Genomic DNA, 26315 nt, shown 5'->3' with positions numbered 1-26315 from the left:
GTCCACAAAGGTCAAAACTTCTTATACTCCTCTCAAACAAGCGGTGGGAATCCACACATTTGGCCTACATGCCCACAAACTCAAAAGATTTTGTGAGCTGCTCTTTTAAGCTGTAGTTTTTAGCCGAGAGCATTTTCTCTGGGTGAGAGCCATGCAGCGAGAGCTTCTGTTCAAAGTGTTGGTGATTGGTGACCTGGGCGTTGGCAAGACGTCCATCATCAAACGCTACGTGCACCACATCTTCTCACAACACTATCGAGCCACTATCGGTGTCGATTTTGCTCTCAAGGTGCTCCAGTGGGATCGGGACACTGTCGTCCGACTGCAACTCTGGGACATTGCTGGTAAGGATCCACTACAAATAAGTACATTAGCAAATGTAAGTCCACTTTTCAGTGTCCTGTACTCTCCTTGATTATTTTCATTCCATCCACGAAGACTTTCTAGAATTGAACAATTTTGAGAAATTGTCTAATTGCAATGATATTTTTCCTCTTCAATATTGGAATTTGCAATCTAACATTACTTTTTAACATAACTTTGCTGCTGTGAAATATAAATTTCACCACTGCAAGACTAATAAAGGCAAATCCAATCCAATCCAACCCATCATCCGCCCATGAACTTTTTAACAAACAAATGCAAAAAATAACTCTGTCTTACATCTTGAGCTGGAGTCTGATTTGTAACCACACTGAAATGAATGGAAATTCCATTAATTCCTTATACGTGCCAGCTCACCCCCCCCCCCCCCCCCCAATGTGATGTTTGTATTTTGGACTGTACTATTATTTGCTAGTTTGTATTTTTTTTAATGCATCCAATAATGACATGATTAGACAGAATGCAATGAAACTGTTTTTGTTTGAATACAATATGTTGGGCTGCTCCTTTTGATTGATGGCCCTTGGCCACCTGGGGGCGGTATAGTACAGACATACGAATACTGTATTGTATATGGAAACCGGCTCAGTTCCTAAGTAATTGACCGTAATTGTTGCAGCTCTTTGCAGAAGATAAAGAATAGCTGATTGTCAGTAGTGAAATGCTTAATTGTTTGAATGAGAATAAAATATTTTACAGAAAAGTAATATAATTTGAAAATCTTAGACAGTTTAATGGTTTGGCAAATGTTTTTTTTTAACCTAAAATTGCAAATAGGAAATTATCTGCATGTTTTTTTGAAAACAACTCATTCTTAACTTAACTACTGTGCCCTTTTACTTTGTCAGACGAAGCAATTATTTTCTCTCTTTTACAATTAACTATATCCAACTGTGTGCTCAGCATATGTTGAGTGCATAATATTGTATTGTGCTTGATGTACTGCAAGTGCACTATTACCTACCAACACAATCTTTGTGTATCTCCTACAAATGTTATGACACCGTTATGCAATAGAAATGTCCCAGTCACTTTCTAAAAGACCCTACGTGAGTTCGAGTTGAGCGTGTGCGTTAGTGTCACGGCCCCTCCCCATGCCAGTCATTTGTTGCCTGCTTGTGGAATGTGGCCAGTGACACCCATGCGGAAAACGTCCGTCACATGACAGAATCAAAACATGCAGAAGCTAGAGAGCGCTTTTCTCCCCATCCCACCGGATAAAATGGAAATTGGTCTGTTCCTGGGACACACCGTTGCCATCCTAAATAAAGCCTTGACCAGCCACTGTAAAAGCAAACATCCAAACAACAAATATTCCAAAAGATTAAATGTTTTCGACTAAAAAGTTAGATACAACCGAACTTTATTTGGAAAGGGATTGGTATCTGCCACCATCCATTTTAAGTAACTAATGAATCCCAAATAAAGTTCAGATGTTCTAGTTGTGTATTCCTGACAGCTAAACATTGCAAATCGTCTCATCTATCTACATCGGTGACGTAGGACAGGAGCGCTACGGCAACATGACGCGCGTCTACTACCGGGAGGCGGTGGGAGCGCTGGTGGTTTTTGACAGCACCCGGGCGTCCACGTTTGACGCCGTGCTCAAGTGGAAGGATGACCTGCATTCCAAGGTCATAAGTTTTCTCGTGAACTTCAACCGACTTCTGTTTTTCATACCATGATCATTCTCAATGCTGCTTTACTATTTCACTTTTTTTTCACTCGGTCACCCAAAAGATAGACAGACATATGCAGTACGTACTTATATATATACTTTATACCTTTTAATCCCGTTTATGTCCGAAGGTGACACTGAACCACGGGAAACCTGTTCCTGTCGTCCTCTTAGCCAACAAGGCCGATCAAGCAGCGTCGCCGCAAAGCAGACTAGATGCCTTCTGCAGAGACAAGGGTTTCGTCGGCTGGTTCCAGACCTCTGCTAAGGTTTTCTGCATTGCATGTTGATTACAATACAATACATATTGATTTATGTAGCGTTTTAACATCAGCTAAAGCAGTAACAAACCACTTAACCTGGACAACTATCCGATCCGAATATATATATAAATAAAGTCAAGCTGAAGTCGGAATCATGGTGAGTCGAATGCCAAAGAGTACAAATGAAGTTAAAGGACAACCGACGTCACTTTTTTGTTTCCTAACTGACATCAGAAAAATGTTTTATAGCATTTAAAATACCCAAAACACGCAGTATGATATTTTTAGTCAAATGCAAAACACCAATAAAAATGACTTAAAGTGTCTAAAAAGTACTTCAATTTGAAACCGGAAGTGGCCAGTTTCAGAAGGTCCCGCCCAAATGTTCGTGGTGTCACGAACCTCTTGCCTTGCTGGAGAATCAAAACAATGGCTTTAGATTCGGAGAATATGCTTTCTTGCTACTCATCCAGTTATGAATATGAATCAAATAGTTCTGAAGAAGAAAGCATACATATTTGCAATCGATTAAATAATTCATTCCGTGTCATTTTGAGGCATCAGGGGTGGGAAATGTTGCACCCAAAAAAGGCAGAAAATGGCGACAAAGCCGTGTAAGGAATTAATCAGCCCGTTTCCACAGGCTGATTAATTCCTTACATGGACCTTTGTCGCCCTCTTCTGCCTCTTCTTGGTCCTACATGATGTTTTCAGACCAAAGTAGAGGCAAAATGCATTGACGTGATGGAAGGACTGCTACAATGTGTCCTTTTTTCGGTCAGGGGCGTTCCTTCAGTGACGTAACGTACAGACTCATCACCAACTCAAGAACAAGACTTCCGGAATATTCAGCGCAAGTCTTAAAACGTAAAATATAGCTATATGCGGTGGAATCTTTGTAAAATATGCTCAGTAGAAGTTATTTGAAGCCATTTTACAAATTATGGACACAACTTGTCTGGAGACGTCGGTTGTCCTTTCAGGGATGCCAGGGTAGGAGTTGTGTGTTCCCTCTTACGAGTACCACTCAAGATGTCTGCAGCAGCATTCTGGACCAGCTGGAGACATTTCATGGAGGATTGGCTGACTCCAAAGTAAAGCGCATTATAGTAATCAAGTATTCAAGTAACTCAGCTGGGCCAAGAAGGCCTATATTGTGCAGGATGTAACACCTGGGAGACATACTATGGTTAATCCAAAGTAACTAAATGTCATCGTCTTGCGCACTACATTTCATTTTCTGTTGTTAGTTTTCAGTAGCACAGTTACAAAAGATGGGGGTTTGCACCTTTGTTGGTTATTCCAGATTTCTCCCACATAACATGCATGTTCAAGATTATTGAATAGGTGTGAATTATTTGTCAATGTGCGCAGCCCGTGATTGGCTGACAAGAAGATGCACCATAATTCTCCCAAAGTCAACTATAATAGGCTCCAACTCACCTAATGAGGAAAAGCGCCTCAGGAAATGGACAGATGGCTTGATGATTTCTCCTCCCTTAGGAAAACACCAACATTGAGGAGGCTGTTCACTGCCTGGTGGAGCACATCCTGAGCAACGAAGAGACTCACCCAACTGAGCGTGAGCCCGCCGCCCTGGTACTCTCGGGGTACACCAACGCCACCAAGGAGCACCTTGGTTGTTTGTCTTGTCCCAAATGACGGAGACCTGTCCTGGTTAATCACAGACAAGCAGAAAGTGGACGGAGAATATGAATGATAACAGTTCTACAAATAATCGACTGTGTTTATCATTTAAGTTAAAGTTTTTTTTAACTCATTCACTGCCATTCACAAATGTATTCAGGAATTGAAAATATGACGTAGAGCGCCATTCCTGAATTTGTTCAGTTTTTTTCTTGTTTGGGTGCCAACAAAGCACTGGCTATGGCCTCTGGCAATGTTTTTCCCTTCCACGAGGGGGTGCATTTCCCTTTTTTATAATAATAATAATTGATTTCATTTCTAAGCGGCTTTCAAAACTCTCAAGGTCACTTTACAGTCACAGGATAAGTTTTTTTTCTGTGGGTGAGCAGTGGCAGCCACACACTAGCTAGCTATCTAGATAGCTAGCTAGGCAGATAGCGGATAGATAGCTAGTCAGATAATGAGCTAATTAGTCAGATAGCTAATAGACAGCAAATAGATAGATAGCCAGCTAGTTAGTTAGATAGGATAGCTAAGAGACAGCAAATAGATAGCTAGCTAGATAGCCAGCTAGATAGGCAGCCAGGTACCTGCAGCCAGTTTTGATGAGCTACATGAAATTTGGAGGACGGATCCATTCAAGCAAGAATTCAAGCAAAGCGCTTGAATTCCATGTTAACGCTTTGTTTCAGCTTCAGCTGTTGTTACTAAAACCAATATGTATGTGTCGCATTGAATTTTGGACAGCCACACTAATTTCAAGCTCATATAACTCCAGACCCATATAATTTAGGAATTAACTTTTTTTTCTGATAAAAGAAAAGAGTCTATGTTTTCTTATACTACATTGAATGTTTATGTAGTCCTTAAAATCAATATTCTGTGGGTCTTGGAATTCGAGTGACAATGACAAAACCCCTGGCACTGAAGTGGACACATTTTTGCCCATTGTCTGGCAGTGAAGGAGTTAATATGGAACATGTCTGCCTTTGAAAAATGAGTTTTGAAAATTCTATTGAAAATAATACTTAACCTTGGGATGTTTTTGCTTGAAAGCATCTCACAAATATTCGATATTGTCAAAGACCTCTTTCACAATGAGAGGAATTAACTCAATTAAACATGTATTAATGTCACGCTGACTACTCACTAACATTAAGTCGTATGATGCAACACACTAGTAACTGTTCGCTCTACTTATGTTGCCGCCATTGTTCTTTTTGTTCCACTCAGGATGACTATGAAAGCACACCCACTGGGTAGTTCATGAAGTACACTTGCGCAATATATTGAAATAGCATCTCCCTGCTTATCGCATAGTTGAGTGCATGTTGCTGACCAAAACAGGAGCAACCAAAACCGCCTCTTATCAGGACGCAGGCACTGGTATGTCTGATTTCAAATCACTTCCCAGGTACTTTGATAGCATATTTATGAGATGCTTTCAAGCACAAACACCCCAAGGTTAAGTATTATTATAAATGTAATTTTCAAAAGTCCTCTTTAATTCAATAAAAAAAAATGTATGGTTGAATTCATTGTAGTACAACTCTTACCTGGGTTCCTGTGACTGTAAAGTGCCCTTGAGAGTTTTGAAAGGCGCTTATAATAATAATAATAATAATAATAATAATAATAATAATAATAATAATAATAATAATAATAATAATAATAATAATAATACATTTCACAATAAGCGCCTTTCAAAACTCTCAAGGACACTTTACAGTCAATATAAATGAAATCTATCATTGTTATTATTTTTCTATGCATCGAATGAATGAGCTAATAAGTGTTGCTATTTTTATTTGAGCCTTTATGTTTTGATCTACATAGCATACAACCATTTTGTTGCCATTGCATTTTTTTATTACTTTGATAATATAAATATAACATTATGCAAACAAAAATGTCCATAATGAGACACATCATATACGGTAAATGCATATTTGATTCCCCTTGTGTCCATATTTCATTAGCTAGATGCACCGAGATGATAATGAATAGGCGAACCTTAAAAATAATATACTATTAAAAATGCTTTTTGCTTTAAGTTTCGCACCCCTGTCTCTAGAAGTGGCCCAATTTCAGACTCCTTTAGTCACCTGATTCATTGCACTGCCATTTTGCACATAAGTTTGACTGACACGTGCGCGCGCACGCACGCGCATCACCAGCCTATGGGGCGACCTCTACAGAGGAATTCAGGCTTTTGTAAGAAGACCGGCTGCAGAAAGCGAACGTTGTGCATTCGGGAAGACGTTGAAGGGGGACACGCGAAGAAGAAGAGGAAGTCGAAAAAAATCATCTCGTCGTATTTTGACTGAGGACAGTTGAATCATGGACGATTATGTCTTGATTTGCTGATTTTTTTTTTACGTGAGCCTTATTCGCACTCTCATCAGCATCGGTCGGTCGAGTTGCGTTCAGGGACACTCGGGACGCACCGCCGCTAAGCTTTGTTTCATTTCCGCATTCGAATGCCGTACTATTACGGAAAATATAGTTTTTTTCCTCTCTTTCGTTTCTTTTTATAACCGAACGTATGACTCGTCGCTGCTCACTGCCCTCATCCACCTCCTCTTTCTCATCATCCTCCCGGAGCAGAGACGGCCGATCCTCGCAGAGGGCATTATCCACCACCACCCCCTCCTCCCCTCCACTAAAGACATTTTGATCGTCCTTTACTACGGCTCACCCCCCACCCCCAATTCCCGTCACCTCCTCTAGGCTCCAGCCGAAGCCGCTCCTCCTCCACCATGTCCGGGCCGACTCTGACGGACCGGATCGTCGCCGCTCAGCACAGCATGAGCGGCTCGGCCATCAGCAAAGCCGTCTGCAAGGCCACGACGCACGAAGTGAGCGGACCTAAGAAGAAGCACCTTGACTGTAGGTGAAAACACACACGCGTGCGCGCACACAGAATGCCATCAGTGCACGCACGTTTCACAAACAAAAAAAGACGCTTTTGGCCTATCGTATTTTCTCTTTAATTAAGCACCACCCATCCAACTAAATGTGATCTATGAAGCCGAAATGCAATATCATGAAGTCCTGCAGCATTGCCTCCTGCTTCACATTCAAGTTCACTGGCCACTGGTGCATTACTATCATTTATGCATGTGTGTGTGGTGTCCTTATCTGCACACTACTAATTGCCTATGCATGCATCTGTGTATTCCTGCTATGTATTGGGATATTTAGGATATATGGCGTTTTTTGTAAGGGGAGGGAGTCGCTGTATGTGCTGGATGGAGTGCACAGGTATTATGGATCACATTCTCAAAAAAGAAGGCAAGGCATTGACATGAATTCAAATTTCACTAATTTCCTCCAGAAGACAAAAAAGACCAAAAAATGTTATGTGAAATTAAAACTGTATCATAAAAAACACAGGATGTAAAGGTTACAAAAATGTTTTCAAAACATGCAATTAAAGCATGTGCAGTCTGACTGTAGTTTATGTGCCTTTAACTCATTCACTGCTAGACGTGCAAAAACGTGTCCACTTCAGTGACCGGGTTTTTGTCATTGTCACTTGAATTACAGGACCCACAAAATATTTAGTTTTAGGACTACATAAACATTCAGTGCAGCATTAGAAACCTTAGACTCTCTTTTTTTCCATCAGAAAAAAAGAGCTAATTGCTAAATTAGCTAAATTCTTTCTTTTCCTCTTCCTTTCATCACTTTGCTACTGTGAAATGTAAATGTCTACTCTGCGAGACGAATAAAGGTAAATCCAATCCAAATCCAATCAGAATTATATGGGTCTGGAGTTATATGATGTTGAAATGAGGCCGGCTGTCCAAAATATAATGCAATACATACATATTAGTTTATAGCGCTTTAACAACAGCTGAAGCTAGAAGAAAGCGCTAACATGGGAAAAAAGGGATATACTGCCCCTTTGTGGAACAGAAAAAAAAATTGCCAGAGGCCATGGCCATCACTTTATCGACACCCAAGCATGAAAAAACAATACCCGAACAAATTCGAGAATGGCGCTGTACGTCATATTTTCAATTCCCGAAAAAAATCGGGAATGGCAGTGAATGAGTTGAGAGGTGTGGCTTGATGCAAGTGATCAACTAGGCCTAAAGCAGCTCCTTGCGAGTACTGTATTATCAATTTGGTATTTGTACCTTTGACGGTTTGTCAATGTAGCAGTATGCATGGGTAACTGTGGCTCTCCTTGCCCACATGTGAGGGCATCTCACTTCCGCAATTGCTCCGCCACCATGTCCCTCTCCAAGAGGTGGCATATTTGAAGCTGGCTTATAACACAAAGCAAACAAATGTAAATAAACACAGCACAATAATATGAAATAAAACAATGACTCATATTACAATTGACAAACTGATTCACTCAATTGAATCTAGTTGATATTGAGTGTCATTTCAAAACGCAATGTTACAATCGGCAGCTGTCTCACAATTAGTACAAATGGGCTCAGGAGTTAACTATTTTGCATTACCAAAATAACAGTTAAATGTCCTGCTGCGCGTGATGTGAAAAGTGAATTATTTATTTATTTATTTTATTGAGGGGAAGGGTCCTTAATTGTCGAAAAATGTTTTGTTAGTTGCTGCTGTTTTGATTAATGATGGGATTCAACCGGAACAAGTGCTTTGTGTGTTAATCATAGCGTTTATGAACAGAAATTGTTCTTCCGACCTCATGTTTTTCATCAATGACTAAGGGAGGTGTTTATTTTGTCTGAGAGATGCGCATTTGTGCTTCTGTTTTGCTCACCGAGGGAGTGGCAAGAGGCTTAGCGGTTAACTGTTTTGAGCGTGAACAATCATGTCTCGTAAATGACATAGTACTTGTGATTTATTTTTTTTCTGCACTGGAAAAGCGAGACGTCTGATGGAGGCATTGTGTTTGTGTTAGCGCTGCTGTTTTGGTAAGTAACAAATAGGGTTACTGATTACCTACATTGCATACAATACAAACCAATTTATATTGCGCTTTCACAATAGCTGCAGCTGTAACAAAGCACTCCACATAATAGACAACATAAAGCAAAAATAGTAAACACAACAGTAACAAAAAAAAAAAGATTGGACACTTGTATTTTGACATTGTCATTTAAGGGAGGTGTTCGTGGATCTAAGATCTTGCCACTAATTGAGACATGGCATCTATTTGAAGCATACTGTGCAATAATGATTAAAAATAGGGCAGCTAGACAGAAAGGTTGTAGCTAGTGGCCAGCTAAAAACGGAGTACATCACAAATATTTCAATTCCCTCCATAACAAGATGAATTGCTGATGCCCTGCATGCTCATTGGATCCAGTCCTCTATTGTTGTTACGTCCGTTGGCTTAGTGGCCCTGCAGTTCCTAAAACAACATAAGGCCATCCACCTTCAAGCCAGTAAATGTCATCGCAGACAGAAGGAGCTTTTCAAAGGACGTTTCATCACCGGGGCGGCGTCCAAACATTGGAAACGCAGCGCTTTTCTGATTGAATGAACCGGCAAAAGGCTACATGAGGTTTTGGCTTGTGATCTGACGAATTCAGGTTTAGAAGCTTTAAGTAAAGACTGCACACTAGGCTCAAAACATTCTCTTGTTTTCTAGGTTACATTTGAACCATTTAGATGGGCTTGTAAGGTCGGGCAAGGACACGGGGAAGAGGTGTGTTTGCGATGAGCCGGCTGTGTGGGTTTGGGCTGCCGTAGATCATAGAGAATGTAAAGGAAGCCCCCCCCCCCCCCCCCCCCCCCCCCCCGAAGAGGCACTCTTTGTGTCTTTGAGCAACAATTCACGAGACGAGTCTGCTCCGGCTCAGCTCGCCTCGTTAAATGGGATCATAAAGAGGAGACGCGTACTTGCTTCTGCTAAAGAATCGCTCTCGCCCGCAAATGGAACAGAATCAATGGGGATGAAAATAATGAGACGCTGGCTTCTTGTCGAGAGGGATTAAAAAACACATCCCTTTTGCTGCAGACGCAGTGCAAACAATGCAGCAGGACATTGTGTTTTATTAACTGTAACAAGCAATGTTTTGAGTAACATTTTTATGTTCTTCAAATGTAAAAACCAGTAGCCAGTGTTATATTGAATGAGTAAAACACTATCTTGGGCAGGACGGTGGACTAGTTGTTAGCAAGTCTGAATTTGACATTTGATTTTAACTCATTCACTGCCATTCACAAATGTATTCAGGGATTGAAAATTGACTTGGAGCGCCATTCCCGAATTTGTTCGGGCTTTGTTCAATAATAATAATAATAATAATAATTTGAAACGTCCGCCAGCAGTGCCGTCCTCACCACTGAGACCACTAACATTGTCGTGAGAACGTATTAAAAAACAACATTTTGAATTCATTTTACAATCTCTGCAAACTGGAACTTGAAAAGTTTGAAAATAAATGGGCATTTTATCATTATGAAAGGAATAAGATCTGTGCAAAAATGTCCACAATTAAGCCAAACAGCGAATAAAGTGAATAGCCAAAGAAAAAGCAACACACACTCTGAGTTCATCACTTGCGATTTGAACTGTTTCCAAATCGAACACATTTTGTTGTATTCAGGTGTTAATGTAAAATCAACTGTAATTAATGGTCAAGGCCCTTTTTTCAATCCTTACAGACTTTTAATTCCACCCTCACCAGCCTGGGTGACACATTGCACTAAAGCCATGATTCATTGTTGTCTCTGCATGCTTTACTGCTCATTAACCCGGTCGAAGCGAGCTCTCATCAGCACCATCTTGGTGTCATGACCTTGACAAAAAGAAATAAAAGCCGACTAGGGGAGCATGAGCGACTATTTCAATGCTCACGACTATTTACAAAGCGTGCCAAATGATGAGCACGTCACGCCGCATAAATGGTATTTCATGAAACTACGGCTGCAGAAATGGGCGGCAGAAAACGGGATTTGATGCAACTTGTCGTCAGTGACCACTCACTGCACAGCGTGATATCGTACATACAGCTGGATGTAGCTGTTTGAATAGATGAATACAATACAAATTTCTCAATGTTCATCGAAATGAATGATTTAGATATGTATATCAACGACACACGGACAATTTACTTTTTATGGAAGAAAGCAGAATACAGTGGTGTCAATCTTTCGTGAGGCAGCTGTTTGGTAGTTTTAAACAGTGGCGGACCGTCAAGGCCTGCAAAGCCTTCTCAACTGGCCTAAAAATATGTGAATGACAGACTGATGTGAATTATATTTTGTCCATGAATACTTCTTAAATAATTCCAAATTGTCTTTCACCTTCCTTTCATTGCTTTTCCCCTGTTGCACTGCTTCCAGACATATGTTTTTTATTTAAGCATTTAACTCAAATCACATTACAGCCATCACTAGCTAGCTAGCTGGCTATCTATTAGCTATCTAGTGGCTGGCTAGCTAGTTGTATGGCTATCCATTGGCTATCTATTGGCTGGCTGGCTATCTATTAGCTAGTTTTTTATTTATTTGAGTTATTCCGGGGTGAGTGAACGCTGGCGCATGTGGCTGCCGCTGTTCAAACACAGAAAAACTGATCCAGTGACTGTAACGTGACCTTGAGAGTTTTGAAAGACGCTTACAAATGAAATGTATTATATTATTATTATTATTATTATCATTTGTGACCAGGGTTAGAAATCTTCATGCAGCCTTCACAATCATTTATGCGGGCTCTGTCGCATCAAATGTGTCGATCAAACTATTGCTTCAACCAATCAGAGTTCGGCTAGTCACGAGCCAATCAAAGTATCACCAGCCGCTGGCGGTAAGTGCATACTGGCCAGAGCTAGCACACTTTATCGGTAGCGAGCTGCATAAGCAAATATATTGGGTGGATTTGGTTGGAGATTTACCGTTAAAGCCATCTTCAAGACGGATTTTTCAAGAAAAAATGGACATTAAGAAAGGCCGGTCACTTATTTATTGGCCTCTAGTGGACTTGTATTAAATCGCACCACACTTTTTTCAGTCTGGATTTATTCAGACGTAGCACTTCTGAAGGCCTAGCGATGAAATCCACAGCCCACCACTAGTTTTAAACACATGCAATTCTCTTTGTTTTATGTTTAGTTTGACAGTAAATAAATGAGCACTGCTTTTGGGTGGAAGATTAAGATTTGGGTGTGAATCTCGAGAGGAATGCTAAATTTAGGCATTAGTCACAGTTGAATGCAGAATGCGCAGTATGGTAAGAATAGAGTATGTGTCATGGTGGGTTGTAAAAAGTGTGCTGCGACCTTGAGAAAAGATAAAATGATTCATGATGTGAACAACATACAGCATGCAAGAAAGTAAAATAAAATACTGTCCACACTTAAGCCTCGATGAAGAGTAAATCTTAAATTGTGTACTCACTGTTAACGTCACTCCTACCACATTGAGCTGAACAGCCAGAATGGAGAAACGTAAGGACTTTTTAAAAGATAGGTAGATGAACGGACGGACAGACAGACAGATTTATTTGGGAGTGCACGGTCGTTTGACTCTCACGCTATATTTTTGGTAAAACAATAAGCAACCCGTTTGGGGGGGACAAGGCTCAGTAAAATCTTTGGGCCTTTGCTGACTTTGTTCACAAAAGTGGGAAAAGCTCAGATTTATAGTTGTATTAAGTTCATCCTGTCTACCTGATATCTAATTTAAAACAGATTCTTATCTTACAGACAGTGTATTGTTCAAATACCTGACATGTTTCGGCGTCTACTTCCGCCTTCGTCAGCTGTGCCTGTGCCCCATTTAAGTGTATGCTTCTATGAGGACTAGCATCAAAATAAGCATGTTTGAAGATATCCACTCTGACATTTTGCTTCTTCGTACATGTGCTGCATGCATGTCTTGGGAGAGTGAGACGTGAGGAGTCAACTCGAGTTTTGATTCTTTTCATTTCCATGGCAGGGGGTAAAAAAAATGAGGTTAATTATTCATTAAAGCCCGATTCATTTCCTCACATGATACGTCGAGACGTGTCGATTGAGTGCCACGGCTGGATTGAGTTGATAATAAACTGTACATCTTCTGCTGGGATTTTCGATTGACGCGCTTAGTGGAAGAGAGCCTTGAAGTCAGCCAGCCAATGAATTTGCCCAATTCCTTCACCTGTACCTGGGCTATTGTTAAACAATCGTTTCCTGTAGTGGACCCACTGGGACGTATACATCACGACACTCTTCTCATAAATGTTGAGTTTGGCTCGTGACTACTTTATTTGCTCTACAGCGGCCCAGTCAGTAGAGAGGTGGAGCTTAGAGGCTCATAAATGTCAGCCGTGCTCATTTGCGGTACTCCTTAATCGCTGCATGTGCATTTTTTTTCTCGCTCACACAATTTGTTCTTGTTGCAGACAGCACTGCTTGCTTGCATGAAACACTAGGATTATACTTACCGCTATTCATATTTTTCCATTGTACGCATCTCCTGCATAGATAAACGGGTACCTATAAATAAACTAGTAATTGACAGCACATATTTTTAAGAGACGTGCAATGCTGCTCACTAGTATTGCTGCTGTTCACATTCACGTCACTATTTTTTACAGTATCGGTGATCTGTTGTTAAAGCACTATATGAATCAATATGTATAGTATTGTATCTGAATATTTACCAGTCAGGTGCCAGCAAATGCTGTTGCAAAATCATAAATTTCCCATTGCTGGATTAATTAAGGGTTATTCTGTTCTTTGTGTTCTGAATTTGATATTTCAGACCTGATCCACTGCACCAACGAGCTGAACGTCAGCATCCCTCACCTGGCAGACACGCTGCTCGAGCGCACAGCCAGCAACAGCTGGATTGTGGTCTTCAAGGCGCTGATTGCCACGCATCACCTCATGATGTACGGCAACGAGGTGAGGATGCTGAATGACAGACAAGCACACATTTAAAAGTTAATAAAATGGCTTTGTTTATACAGTAAAGTCTCGTTATATCGATATCGGATATATCGATAGTCCCGGTTATATCGATACTATTTCTATGCACGCACGGAGAAAATTACATGCAAACAGGGTCGGATATATCGATAGTCCCGGTTATATCGATATTTTTTCAGACTCCCTTGGATATCGATATAACGAGACTTTACTGTACCATATTTTCCGGTGTATAAGGCACACCTGAGTATAAGGCACCTCCAATGAATGGTGTGTTTTCAAACTTTTTCCATATATAAGGCGCACCGGACTGTAAGGCATACCTTCAATGAATGAAAAACATTTTCGAAATATAATATATCAATATCTAAAAGAACAAAAACGAAGGCTTTTGGGTGTGCCTTATACACTGGAAAATACGGTACTCTATAGATGATGTTTTTTTTCATGTGACTTTGTTGCACATTGAGTGACACATTTATCATTAATTACAGGGGGTCTTGGTTTTACGAACCTTTGATATTATTTATATGACAGCTATGCGATTCCGAATGATGCGGGGTTAATTAATGCAGATTTTGTATTTGCTGGTGCAAGAGTTGGAGTGCATTGGGGACAATTTTACATAGTCTTTTATTAGGCCCACATCCTTAAAAGTCTTTGGAAGCGTTGAGGTCTTTATGTGGACAAATGATACCTCTCGCTCATAAACTCCTGTCTGCGACAGAAGTAACGACGCGGAACACGAGCACGTTGTCGACACTTCCCTTTCCTCTCTTCTCTCTTTCTCTTCTCCCAGAGACTGATGCAATACGTCGCCTCCAGAAACACACTCTTCAACCTCAACAACTTTCTAGATAAGGCAGCGCTACAAGGTGATTCACGACCGCTTTTGACTCGGCAGTGTTCTTTTGTACATTGAATGACTTCCTGTCTCTTTTTGGCACTGTTACACTGTCGATAAATCTGCAGTGCATAGGCAAATTATTGGGGGGGGGCATTGCATCCATTAGTGTTATTTGGTTAGACTTAAGCGAGGTACAGAAAACTAAGTGCTACACTTCGATGAGTATGGCGTTAAATTCTAAATCTAACGCAGCCTATCCCCGTCCCCCTTCACTTTTGTCAGGATACAACATGTCCACCTTCATCAGACGATACAGTCGCTACCTGAACGAAAAAGCCATGTCGTTCCGGTTAGCAGCTGTGGACTTCACCAAGATGAAACGAGGGTAATACACTTCCACTCATACAACCAACAGTACGCAACACATGCATTACCTCAGTGGAGATTAGTGTGTGTGCTATGTCCCATCAAAAGTTACAAGCACAAATTGACAATGTCATTCAGCGGCTTGATAATGAAGCACTGCCTCCATCTGTGAAAATACAACAATGAACTCATTCACTGCCAGACGATGTGCTAAAATGTGTCCACTCCAGTGCCTGGGTTTTTGTCATTGTCACTTGAATTCAAGGACTCATAGAATATTGAGTTTTAGGACTACATAATCATTCAATTCAGCGCAAGAAAACTTAGACTCTCTTCTTTCATCAGAAAAAATATAATTAATTACTAGGTTATATGGGCCTGGAGTTATACAGTAAAGTCTCGTTATATCGATATTCTCGGGAGTCGGAAAAAATATCGATATAACCGGACTATCGATATATCCTGCGGGCATGTAATTTTCTCCTTGAGTTCATAGAAATAGTATCGTAATAAGCAGTACTATCGATATAACGAGACTTTACTGTAGTTAATTCCTAAACTATATGGGTCTGGAGTTATATGAGCTTGAAATGAGGGCGGATGTCCAAAATACAATGCAATACATACATATTGGTTTATATAGCACTTTAACAACAGCTGAAGCTGGAACAAAGCGCTAATGTGGAAAAAAGGAAAATGTTGCCCCCTCGTGGAAGGGAAAAAACATTGCCAGATGTCTGACCAGCGCTTTATATACACCCAGGTGTGAAAAAACAAAACGCAAACAAATTCGGGAATGGCGCTCACCGTCATATTTTCAATTCCCGAACAAAGTCGTGAATGGCAGTGAGTGAATTAATTCTTCGGCTTAGTGATGAAGTTCTTCCTCCATGAGTGAAAATATACTACACCTATATACTTTCCTCCTCCAATTCTTGACTGGCCTTGTTGCACCCTCAGATTCCGCTGAGGGCAGTTGCGGTATAGAAAGCTATACCTGCAATTGGCTGTGTGATAGGGGAGGAAGAACCTTATATGCATAAGACCGCACCCACAAATCTATTACACCGCCGTTAAGAACAAAATCACACCAAGTACCTAAGAAGGAATGTAAACAGGATGCAAAATAGTAATGAGTGTGTGTGTGTGTGTGTGTGTGTGCGTGTGTGTGTGTCTGTATATGTGTGTGTGTGACTGTGTCTTACTAGGGCTGACGGCGTGATGCGCACCATGAACACAGACAAGCTGATTAAGACTCTCCCGATCATTCAGAACCAGCTGGATGCACTGCTGGATTTCCAGGTCGCGTTTGATACAAAACAACGACGTCATCGAGTGCGATGACGCCATATGGTCTGAGTCTGTGTGCGTACACTCTAACCCGCAGCCCAACTCCAACGAGCTGAGCAATGGCGTCATCAACACCGCCTTCATGCTGCTCTTCAAAGATTCCATACGGTTGTTTGCCGCGTACAACGAAGGCGTCATCAATATGCTGGGTAAAAAAATACTTGCAGTGAATATGTAGTGAGTGGCCACTTCATTATGGTATCATCTGCACACCCACTTGTGGCTGAGCCAAGGTGAAACCATCTTTAAGACAGTCATACATACGTGTGCTTGATGATTGGCACGCCAATGCTTTTATGATCCATTCTGAAACAAGGCGGTCATGAATATTACAACATGGGGAAGTCACTTCCTCCATATCTTACATCTGGTGGGTCATAGTGTCCATTAAGCCCCAATTCAAGTGAACTATAATATCAGAAAATGAAAATAAATAAATAAATTGCTCAAGTTACGTGTTCTAAGGGGTTCAACCTGTACAATACAATACATATTGATTTATATAGCTCTTTAACAACAGCTCAAGCTGTAATAAAGCGCTTAAAATGGACAACTATCATACATAGCAAATAAAGCAGTCACAAAGATAGTAGAAAGCACCAGAGAGTAAAACCCATATCAAGTCGGAATCATGCAGAGTCAAATGCCAAAGAGCACAAGTGAGTTTTGAGGCGGGTTTTAAAGATGGGCGGGTCCCTCCAGAGAGTGGGACCCACAACGGAAAAGGCTCAATCCCCTCCAAGCCTCTGTTTAGTTTTTTGGCATATCTGCTCAGCAGACCTGAGGCGCCGGGAAGGTGTTTAGGGGTGGATGAGCTCGGAGAGGTAAGGACGATTGAGGCCATTTAAAGATTTGAAGACAAATAATAAGATCTTGAAAATGACTCTAAAATGTAAAGAGAGCCAGTGAAGGGATGCCAGAGTAGGAGTTATATGCTCCCTCTCATGAGTACCAGTCAAGAGGCAAGCAGCAGCATTCTGGACCAGCTGGAGACGAGATGTGACAAAGGCATGAATTACTGCCTCAAGGTGCGCATGAGAAAGGAGAGGTTTTATTTTAGCTAGCTGCCTAAAATGAAAAAAAAAGCTGGTTTTAACAGCACCAATTTGTCGGTCAAGTTGAAAGTCACTGTCCAGTTTAAGACCAAGTTTGAGACTGTTGACTTCAGATAAGGAGCCAGGGGGTCCAGGTCTACAGGATGAGAACCCGTGTCCTCTACCTTCTGCTTGTTGCAAAACTTGTATGATGTTGAAATATTTTGATGAATGTTGTCAGAGAAGCAGGAACTGTTCTAAATTGTGGAAATAAATAAACAATACGGCAACTTTATATTGCATATTGTGACTTTCTCTATGCAGAGAAGTACTTTGACATGAAGAAGAACCAGTGCAAAGAGGCACTGGAGCTCTACAAGACCTTCCTCAACAGGATGACCAAACTCTCAGAGTTTCTCAAAGTGGCCGAGGTAATGTTTGGGACGTGGGTGGGGCTGGTGGCCTGGGGGGAAATGTCCTCAGGGGTAGGAGATAATGAGGTGCAAGGGAATGGCTGAAGAGGAGAGGGTGGGAATGTAAGCTGAAAACTAGTTCAGAAAAAGGGGAATAAATATATTAATGAGTGAATTGGAAGAAATTGAATCAACATTCAATACTGTAGTGGTTGCCGTTTTTGATATTTACATCTTGATAAATGTCTAAGAATGGGAATCTAAAAACATTTTGGGCTGTGTGAGTGAGAGGATCCGTGACCGTTAATTTGATTCCTAGGAAGTGTATGTTAGATTGTCTGCTGATTCTGCTCATTAATTTCTTTCGGGAAAAAATGAAAAGAAAAACAAAATGAGTGGGTCTGTATCACCGTTGAGGCCACTTAAAGGACAACCGACGCCCCCGGATAAGTTGTGTCCATAATTTGTAAAATCGCTTCAAATGAATTCTGCTGAGCGTATTTTACAAAGATTCCACCGCATACAGCTATATTTTATGTTTTAAGACTCACGCTGAATATTCAGGAAGTCTTGTTTTCGTGTTGATGACGATCCCCACGTGACGTCACGTTTGGAACACCCCTGACCGAGAAAGGACACACAATGCATTTTGCGGTACTTTGTTTGGTCTGAAAACTTCGTGTCGATCCGTGTTGATGGCAAAATTAGAAGGAAAACACATAAATAACGTGATGGTGAATCGTTGTGTGTTACACCAAGACAGCTATTTGATAATCGCTAACAAAAATTCCCAGGAGACAAATCAGCCCATTTCCAACTGAGCTTTGGCGCCATCTTCTGCATTTTCTGGGTGCTACATTTCTGTCCAGTTGTCTCAAAATGACACAGAATAAATTCTTTAATCGATTGCAAATATGTATTCAGAACTATTTGAATCATATTCATAACTGGATGAGTAACAAGAAAGCATCTTCTCCAAATCTAAAGCCATTGTTTTGATTCTCGAGCAAGGCAAGACGTCTTGGCGTGACATCACGAGCAAGGGGGCGGGACCTTCTGAAACTGGACACTTCCGGGTTCAATTTGAAGTAGTTTTTGGACACTTTAAGTCATTTTTATTGGTGTTTTGCATTTGACTAAAAATATCATCCTGCGTGTTTTGGGTATTTTAGATGCTATAAAACGTTGTTCTGATGTCAGTTAGGAAACAAAGTGGTGTCTGTTGTCCTTTAAAGCGCCTTACACTCAATTGTGGAAATCTCGTGGTGAGAACACACTGGGTCAGATACAGGGTGACCCAAAAAGATGCGTACCAATAAAGATTTCAATTGTGGCTTTGATTAAAAAGCTATTTATTTCAAATCACAACCACATATTATTCAGTTAATGGAAGACCATTGACCAGAGTTTCAGCTATTTCTGTCACTTTTTTTGTCAATGTATGGCTTTACCAAGATGTGTTCCAAATGTCCACCATTTCGTTGCAAGCAACCTGTACTCGTCTGACAAAGTTGTCAATGACTTTTACACACTCCTCTTTCAGGAAAAAAATGGAACACATCTTGGGAAAGCCATAAATTGACTAAAAATTGACAGAAATAGCTGAAACTCTGGTGAATGGTCTTCCATAAACTGAATAATGTGTGGTTGTAATTTAAAATAAATAGCTTTTTAATCAAAGCCACAATTGAAATGTTCATGTGTACGCATCTTTTTGGGTCACCCTGTATTAACAGCTGAGTCAGAGGGACACTGGCACAAAACATTCACAAGAAGGCCCGAGTGCTCCCTCCGTGCCCTTTTCTCTTCTTCTTTCTGTCGTCTTTCTCTTTCCTAACACCTCGGGTTAGTTAGTCCTCACCACTTCAGAAGGCATTCCTCACCGCTTGCTTTTTGCACCCATTTCAGAAGACGGTTTGGGAAGTAGACTAACGTTGACTTGAAGGAGCATTTCATGTATTAACTTCTGTGTATGCGTGTGTGTGTGTTCTACCCCTCCTCCTTTTTACGTTGAAAGTCAACATTAGTTGATGTCACGTGACCTGTTGTCTCGCCTTGCAGCATTCATTTGAAATAGTGTGTATGTGTGCACATGTTTTATTGTGTATGTGTGCGTGTATATATAGATATTTGTAGGCGTGTGCATGCATCCTCTTTCTTCCTCCCATGTTGTCTTTTATTTGTTTCAGCCTCTGCATGGTGTAATGAATGCTCGGGTTTGATACTTCTTTCTCCCTCCTCCTCTTCTTCCTCCGCACACCCTTTTCCCCTTCCTACCCTTCTTTGAAAAAAGCAGACTGTTTGTTTTACTCCTCCTTTCGTTACGACATTTGGTTCATTTTTATTTTGCCTCCCTCCTTCCTCCCATTCCTCTTCCCCTCCCTCCCTCCTTTTTTGTGACACAGCAAGTTGGGATAGATCAGGGCGACAGCCCCGATCTCACACAGGTCAGTCCACATCTCATCTCAAGCCGCCAATCGAGCAGCGTCGAAAAATCCATCTAGTCAAATGGCTTAATGCTTCATCCTAAAAACGCTCCCGTTCCCTACTCACCCTACAGACCTGCCCACTCTGCAGTTGGCCCTCTTTCTTCTCCACTTCTCATTCCACGTCTTCTCCACCTTCTCCTGCTTTACATTTCAACTCACTTCTAGAGCAGAAAAAGCACACAAAAAGACAATTTACACAAGGGACAAATCATTGCTGAGAATTTAGATTAAGTTTGTGGTTTCGAGCAACACTTTCGAAGGTGATCCCCATTCTGCTAGAGATTCTCCATCTGGACAAAAGTGTTTACAATTGCTGGCCATGAAGGTGGTCAAAAGATAACTAAACCGAAGAGCTAAAGAAAGAAGGAAAGAACGATCGGAAAAAGAACAGAAAGAAAGATTGAAAGAAAATAATTTGATTCTATACTGTCCTTAGTTAAGTTGCCGCCATGAGCGTTGAGTCATTTATTTGTTTGTTTTTCCAATGCACAGACTCACACAATAATCAGCATTTAAATTTTGGTGACTTGGACATGAAGCGATGCGGCCATGAGTGAAAGTACAAAAAAATAGTTGAAGCTCTGCCGCTGGTGACCATGGAAACAAAAGGTGTACTCGTCATCAATCGGAGGCATGGTTCAGTGGCTCGTTCGCATCAGACAGACAGACACTCAAAACAGTCCGACAGCTGATATTGCTGAATATCAAAAATGAAAAAATAAGCCCATCTTACCCATCCGATTATGTTCCTGATTAACCGCTAGACGATATGCAAAAATGTGTTCACTGAAGTGCCAGGGTTTTTGTCATTTTCACTCAAATTGCAGGAACCACAGCATACCAAGTTTTAGGAATACATAAACATTCAATGTGGCGTAAGAAACCGTTGAGTCTCTTGTCTCATCATAAAAAAAGTGTTAATTCCTAAATTATATACGTCGGGAGTTATACGAGTTTGAAATGAGGGCGGCTGTACAAAATACAATGCAATATAAAAATTGGTTTATATAGCACTTTAACAACAGCTGAAACTTTAACAAAGAGCTAACATGGAAAAGGGGAAATTCGGACCTCTTGTGGAAAACAAGAAAACATTGCCAGAAGCCATGGCGAGCGCTTTATCAGCACCCCCACGAGAAAAAAACAAAACCCGAACAAAGTCGGGAATGGAGCGCCATCGTCAGATTTTCTATTCCCGAATTATTTCAGGAATGGCAGGGAATGAGGTAAGAGTTTCCTAACCTGCATTTTTGCTAATATCCACATTATTCAAACTAATTCCTGTGAATTTTACAACAATACTCAAAACATTCATGAAAATGTCGAAGTACTCATTCTTATGCTGCTCAATGATTTGTCCAGACTGTTCTGTGTGTCACTAAAGGGATTATTAAAAAAACATAATACTGTAATAATATCCATGGGGTTGATTGCTGAATTCAATTCCAGAATAAATTCGTGAATTGCAGCAAATGAGTTAATGCTTCAAGTGTCTATCATGAATGTTTGTAACGGGATTTTGCAAACATTTTCTGGGGAAAAAAATAAAAACTCAACTCCTGGCTTTAATATACGTATATTTCAGTTGGTGTGTCAATACAGTACTTTTGTCCATATGGTGGTTTTCTCAATAGGCAGGGTTTTGTGATACGACTGGTTTAAATACGTATTTAATTGCTGAACAACACACTAGCAAAGGTCACAATCCAACAGGTCACATTGCATTAGCTGTGGGGAGAGCAGCGAATGGTTAAATGACATAGGATTCTGCAAACATGCCTTGGACAGGCGCACATAATGTCCTCATCAGCACTACATATCGCAGCTCGACCCCATTTGGATTTCTTTGTCAACAAATTGGGATGCGATCAGGTTTTTGAAGCACACGGCTATGTTTGTAGTGCTTATGAAGACCTTATATACGCCTATTCAACGACAGGCCTCGACTGAGCACAAGATACTGTATGCGTCTGTTTTTACTTTGAAACTTCTATAGCGTATTCTCTGGAGAAGGACATCCAGAATTCACGTTACTGTCTTTTTCCCCTCCCCTTTTCTTTTAAAAATAAGTATCCAAGATGTTTTTTCTTTGCCTGTTGTGTGTTTATGTGTATGCACTGTTTTCTTGCAAGTGATGAAATGAAAAAGAAGTCTGAGGGGAAAAGATCACAGGTATCACATGTAATCCGAACAAAAGGCTATTTTTGTTTTTTGTGCGGGCCTTTTGCTCAGTGTGAATACCTAATTTCTCACCAGACGTTTTCATTTCAGAGTTCATTTCCTTGGTTTCCGGTGCTCTCAAACTGTTGCACTTTCCCCCCAAAAAAGAGCAACATGTATGTTGATTTGATTTGACAGTGGAACCCAAGGGGTAACTCAAAGTTCTGGAATGTGATTTGTGTGGGTCTTGCTATGATATAGAAAATTAGTGCTATCAGTCTGCATGGATTAGAGGTATGATAATTGTGAATCTGCATGCATGGTGGTGCTGATCTGTGCATGCCAGACAACCAAATCTGATGAAAGCAACCACATAAACAACAAAAATCGGCTTCCTTAGAGTAGATCCGTTTTCCTTTTGAGGGTGATCTGCTGTTTTGCGTGCGTGTGCGTGTCTGACAAGCAAAATAAAGTTAAAAATGTCCCATTTCAAACCCACTTTGGTGAGAATTCTCATATATCCGCTTCCCTACATTCGATGTGGCTCTTCTTCAGGCTCCCAATTCGCTCCTGGACGCTCTGGAGCAACATTTAGCTTCTCTTGAAGGCCGGAAGCTCAAAGACCTCTCCATTGCCAGCAGGTACAGTCAGAGTAAGAACGCGGAGTGTTAAGCGTGTGCACCGTGGTGTGATTTAACTCATTCACTGCCAGCCGTACAAAAATGTGTCCACTCCAGTGCCAGGGTTTTTGTCATTGTCACTCAAATTCCAAGACCCAGAGAACATTGAGTTTTAGGACTACATAAATATTCAATTCAGTGTAAGAAACATTAGATTCTCCTCTTTCTTCAGAAAAGAAGTTAATTCATAAATTATATGGGTCTGAAGTTATATGAGCTTGAAATGAGGGCAGCTGTCCAAGATACAGTGCAATACATACATAGTGGTTAACTGAGTTAGTTTCATTGAACCAAATGAACTTGAAAGTCAAGGGACCATTTTAATGTGTCTCATATAAATATGTGTGCGTGTCACCATACTGTAAGATCCAGCATTCTGTCCAGCACGGTGTCATCCCTCTCCAGCACCGGGTTCTCCCTCAGTCGAATGGACGACAAGGCAGAGGACAACAGACTGCAGCAACACAAGGTGAGACATGTTTAACATTACAAGTCTCTTTCTGTTTCTCAATTAGCATGCATACAATAGCCACCTGATCACCAACTTTTAACGTGCAGGATGACGGTCTTAAAATGATCGATATCCAGACGCCCAACGTGTCGCCCAGCACCCAGTCGGTGGGAAGTGCCAACAGCAGTGGAGGACCCATGGACCTGTTCTCCAGCTCGCCCCTGGTAGCCGTCAACAACCAGTGAGTCTCTAATAGAAAATTTATGCTTCACATAGATGCTAAGGTACACATAACATCCGAATTACAACTGGGTTCCTTTCCAACCAAACGGCCATAAGTTAAAATGGTTGAAATCCATTCAAAATGTTGAAGAGCAATCTACTGAAAAAAAGGACATAACGCCAGTAACAGTGCCTCTATTTTGAAGTAAAAAAAGGTCTGAATGATATCGAAATAAGGAACGATATTGTGCTGTCAAATCCGAACCCCTTTTTCCTTTGAAGCACACGATTTGTGCAATGTGACCACTTTCTCTCTCTTCCTTCCTGCAGTGTGCCAAACCTGACCAGTGAGCTGTTCACCCTGCAGCCACACTTCACCTCCCTTCAGACCACACACACTGTGCCCAACAACAACGCCTGGGGAGGTATAGTACAGCTGTAGAATGCAACAACAATAAAGACAGAATCTTCTTTTTTTTGACAACCGTGATGACACCTTCAGGAGACTTGCTCAAGCCACCTACTCAGATTCATAACTCGGGAGCCCCGCTGCATTCTGGAAAGATGCTCCCCAGCGATTTGGACTCCTCATTAGCCAACCTTGTCGGGAGTGAGTACAGTATTAGCTTGTAGCTTTACACTTTGGTGACTTCCGTGGAGGTAATTTGCTTGATTCCTCTTAGATTTGCAGTTTGGGGCAACGCAAGCCAAGAGGTGAGTGTGGGGCATGAAAAACGGGGCCACCAGGCTATTTTTAATAATTCTGAGGATTTGTAAGGGCATTCTTGTGTGCATTAGGCCTGAACTGCAGTGGAGTCAACTTGTTGAAAAGAAGCCGACAGTGGGGAATGGCTGGCAGACAAAATCTGTGTGCAGCAGCACAAACTGGACTCATTCACCTCATCCCATGGCCCCAGCTCCCATGCCTGTCCCTCAGATGGTAAACCAGAAAAGACACGTTAAAGATTTTAATGTGGTAGCTAACTTAATGTGAAAGTCACTTTCATATATATTTTTTTTATTTAAGCTTCTTATCCCAACACACTGGTCTTTGCTAATATGTACAGATGCTCCTCAATTTACAAACAATCGAGTAACGAATAACGGTACGTACGAACACATTTGCGGGTACAGTAAGTCGAAAAATGTTGGGATAGAGATGCCTTCAGTTCGATTTTGTATCGCGCGCCTTTTTCCGGCCAAGCAAGCTCGCGATTGGCTGCGTACTGTGCTCCACGCACACAAGGGCTGGATGTTTACGCAACAGACACCAAGGCTGACCAATCAGCGCCCGGGTGTGATGAGTTCGAGCCCCGATCCGCTGAAATCGCTTACGATTGGGTGTGTAGAATATGTGGGCGGGGAGAAAATCCCTCTTCCCAGTTGACGCTCCAGAAGGACGCGATGCATAAAAAGTAATGGCTTTGGCACATAATTCAGTAATTACGTGCCAGCAGCTTCAGTGGTGGCTTACTGATTTATTTTCCAACTGTTAGAGGGTCTGTGTTTTATACTTCCCCATTCAGTGTTTGACTTACATTCTATACAAAATATAGCACTGAAGAAACTTGCGAGCAAATTCACCTTACGAACGACCGCTCGGGACCGTATCTTGTTCGTAAGGTGGGGGGCGTCTGTATAACTCTTCACTTAATATTGTAGTTTGAAAAAAAATGTATATAATATTTTTTGTTTTCTCTCCAAAGAACGGGGTGATCTACACCGGCTATGTAAGTACCCAATGCACTTTGCCATTCCATCTGTCTTGATTTTAAGAGATTTAGGTCTGGATTATTGTCTTTCCTAACAGGCTCCAGCTACAGTAGCTTTTCCGATGACGACCCCCCAAGTGCCTGTCTATGGAATGGTAAAGGAAAGAATCATCTATTATCGGACACGGTCTAATTTTAACCCTTTTTTCCCCTCCCCTCGGCCTTCACCCAGCTCCCCCCTCAGATGAGCCATCAGATGGGGGGTGTTCCCATGATGCCCCCACAGCCTGTTATGTATAACCAGCCTGTCTTGAGAACCACCAATCCCTTTGCACCCATGCCGGGGACGCAGGTACTAAACAGCGACACATCCACTAGTGGTTAGCAAATGTATGTCCTAATTGTGACTCACGGTGAGCTTGCGGGGGTCTTTTTGCTTTTTGTTTTTAATCGTCTCTGAATAAAAATGTCATGCTAATTTAGGTTGCTAGTTAACTTGAGTACTTTTTGTTCATCATGCTGACAGACAGCACTGTAACCAGAATATTGACATAAAAAAACATGAATGTCAATTCCTCAACATTTGATGAGGTGTTCAACTGTCTCTCTCCTTTGTCTGTAGATGCACTTCATGTAGAATACTGTCACCATGGCAGCAAAGCTAAAAGCGCCACTGTGCAAGAGTGAAAACAACAGAAGGATGGTGGAGGAAGAAGGAGAAAGATTCAACACTCAGTCCTCTTCGTTCCCCCCCCGCCCCCC

General features: G+C 41.3%; 2 protein-coding genes across 6 annotated transcripts in view; one reads left to right on the top strand and one right to left on the bottom strand.

Annotated features, from left to right (window-relative positions):
• Positions 1-6827, bottom strand: part of LOC148886435 (ras-related protein Rab-39B-like) — an 11144-nt gene extending 4317 nt beyond the window's left edge. The window contains exons 1-4 of one of the 2 annotated variants that reach the window (XM_089016804.1): positions 6694-6827; positions 3898-3999; positions 3769-3823; positions 2169-2285 (exon numbers count right to left, since the gene is read on the bottom strand). In XM_089016804.1, the coding sequence (XP_088872930.1) occupies positions 2169-2285; positions 3769-3823; positions 3898-3999; positions 6694-6733 (314 nt within the window). In that variant the 5' untranslated portion in view covers positions 6734-6827. Of the gene's footprint in view, positions 1-2168; positions 2337-3768; positions 3824-3897; positions 4000-6693 lie in introns of those variants that run through there. The other variant, XM_089016806.1, reaches the window with a different exon arrangement.
• On the top strand, positions 6727-26315 carry LOC148886434 (phosphatidylinositol-binding clathrin assembly protein-like). 4 transcript variants are annotated; one of them, XM_089016794.1, is made up of 19 exons: positions 6727-6861; positions 13663-13805; positions 14629-14704; positions 14959-15061; positions 16251-16344; positions 16430-16541; positions 17751-17857; positions 20245-20286; positions 23044-23129; positions 23574-23637; positions 23727-23860; positions 24172-24266; positions 24344-24451; positions 24525-24555; positions 24640-24781; positions 25548-25571; positions 25652-25708; positions 25786-25905; positions 26176-26315. In XM_089016794.1, exons 1-19 carry the CDS (start codon positions 6732-6734, stop codon positions 26188-26190), a joined length of 1683 nt encoding a protein of 560 aa, XP_088872920.1. In that variant the 5' UTR covers positions 6727-6731; the 3' UTR covers positions 26191-26315. The 4 variants fall into 4 exon arrangements, with proteins under 4 accessions (XP_088872920.1, XP_088872919.1, XP_088872922.1 ...); XM_089016793.1 differs by having other exon boundaries at positions 23535-23637; XM_089016796.1 differs by lacking the exon at positions 20245-20286.

The sequence above is a fragment of the Hippocampus bargibanti genome, linkage group LG16, assembly GCF_051943395.1.
Source record: "Hippocampus bargibanti isolate YZ-2025 linkage group LG16, ASM5194339v1, whole genome shotgun sequence".
In the NCBI taxonomy this organism is placed as follows: domain Eukaryota; kingdom Metazoa; phylum Chordata; class Actinopteri; order Syngnathiformes; family Syngnathidae; genus Hippocampus; species Hippocampus bargibanti.
This window is presented reverse-complemented; position numbering and strand designations above follow the sequence as displayed.

Bases quoted from the DNA above. Each gene is read 5' to 3' on its own strand.
- LOC148886434 (XM_089016793.1), top strand. From the start codon at position 6,732: ATGTCCGGGCCGACTCTGACGGACCGGATCGTCGCCGCTCAGCACAGC. The intron at 23,130-23,534 runs GTACAGTCAGAG...CCATACTGTAAG, and splicing joins GACCTCTCCATTGCCAGCAG to ATCCAGCATTCTGTCCAGCA. The intron at 23,861-24,171 runs GTGAGTCTCTAA...TCCTTCCTGCAG, and splicing joins CTGGTAGCCGTCAACAACCA to TGTGCCAAACCTGACCAGTG.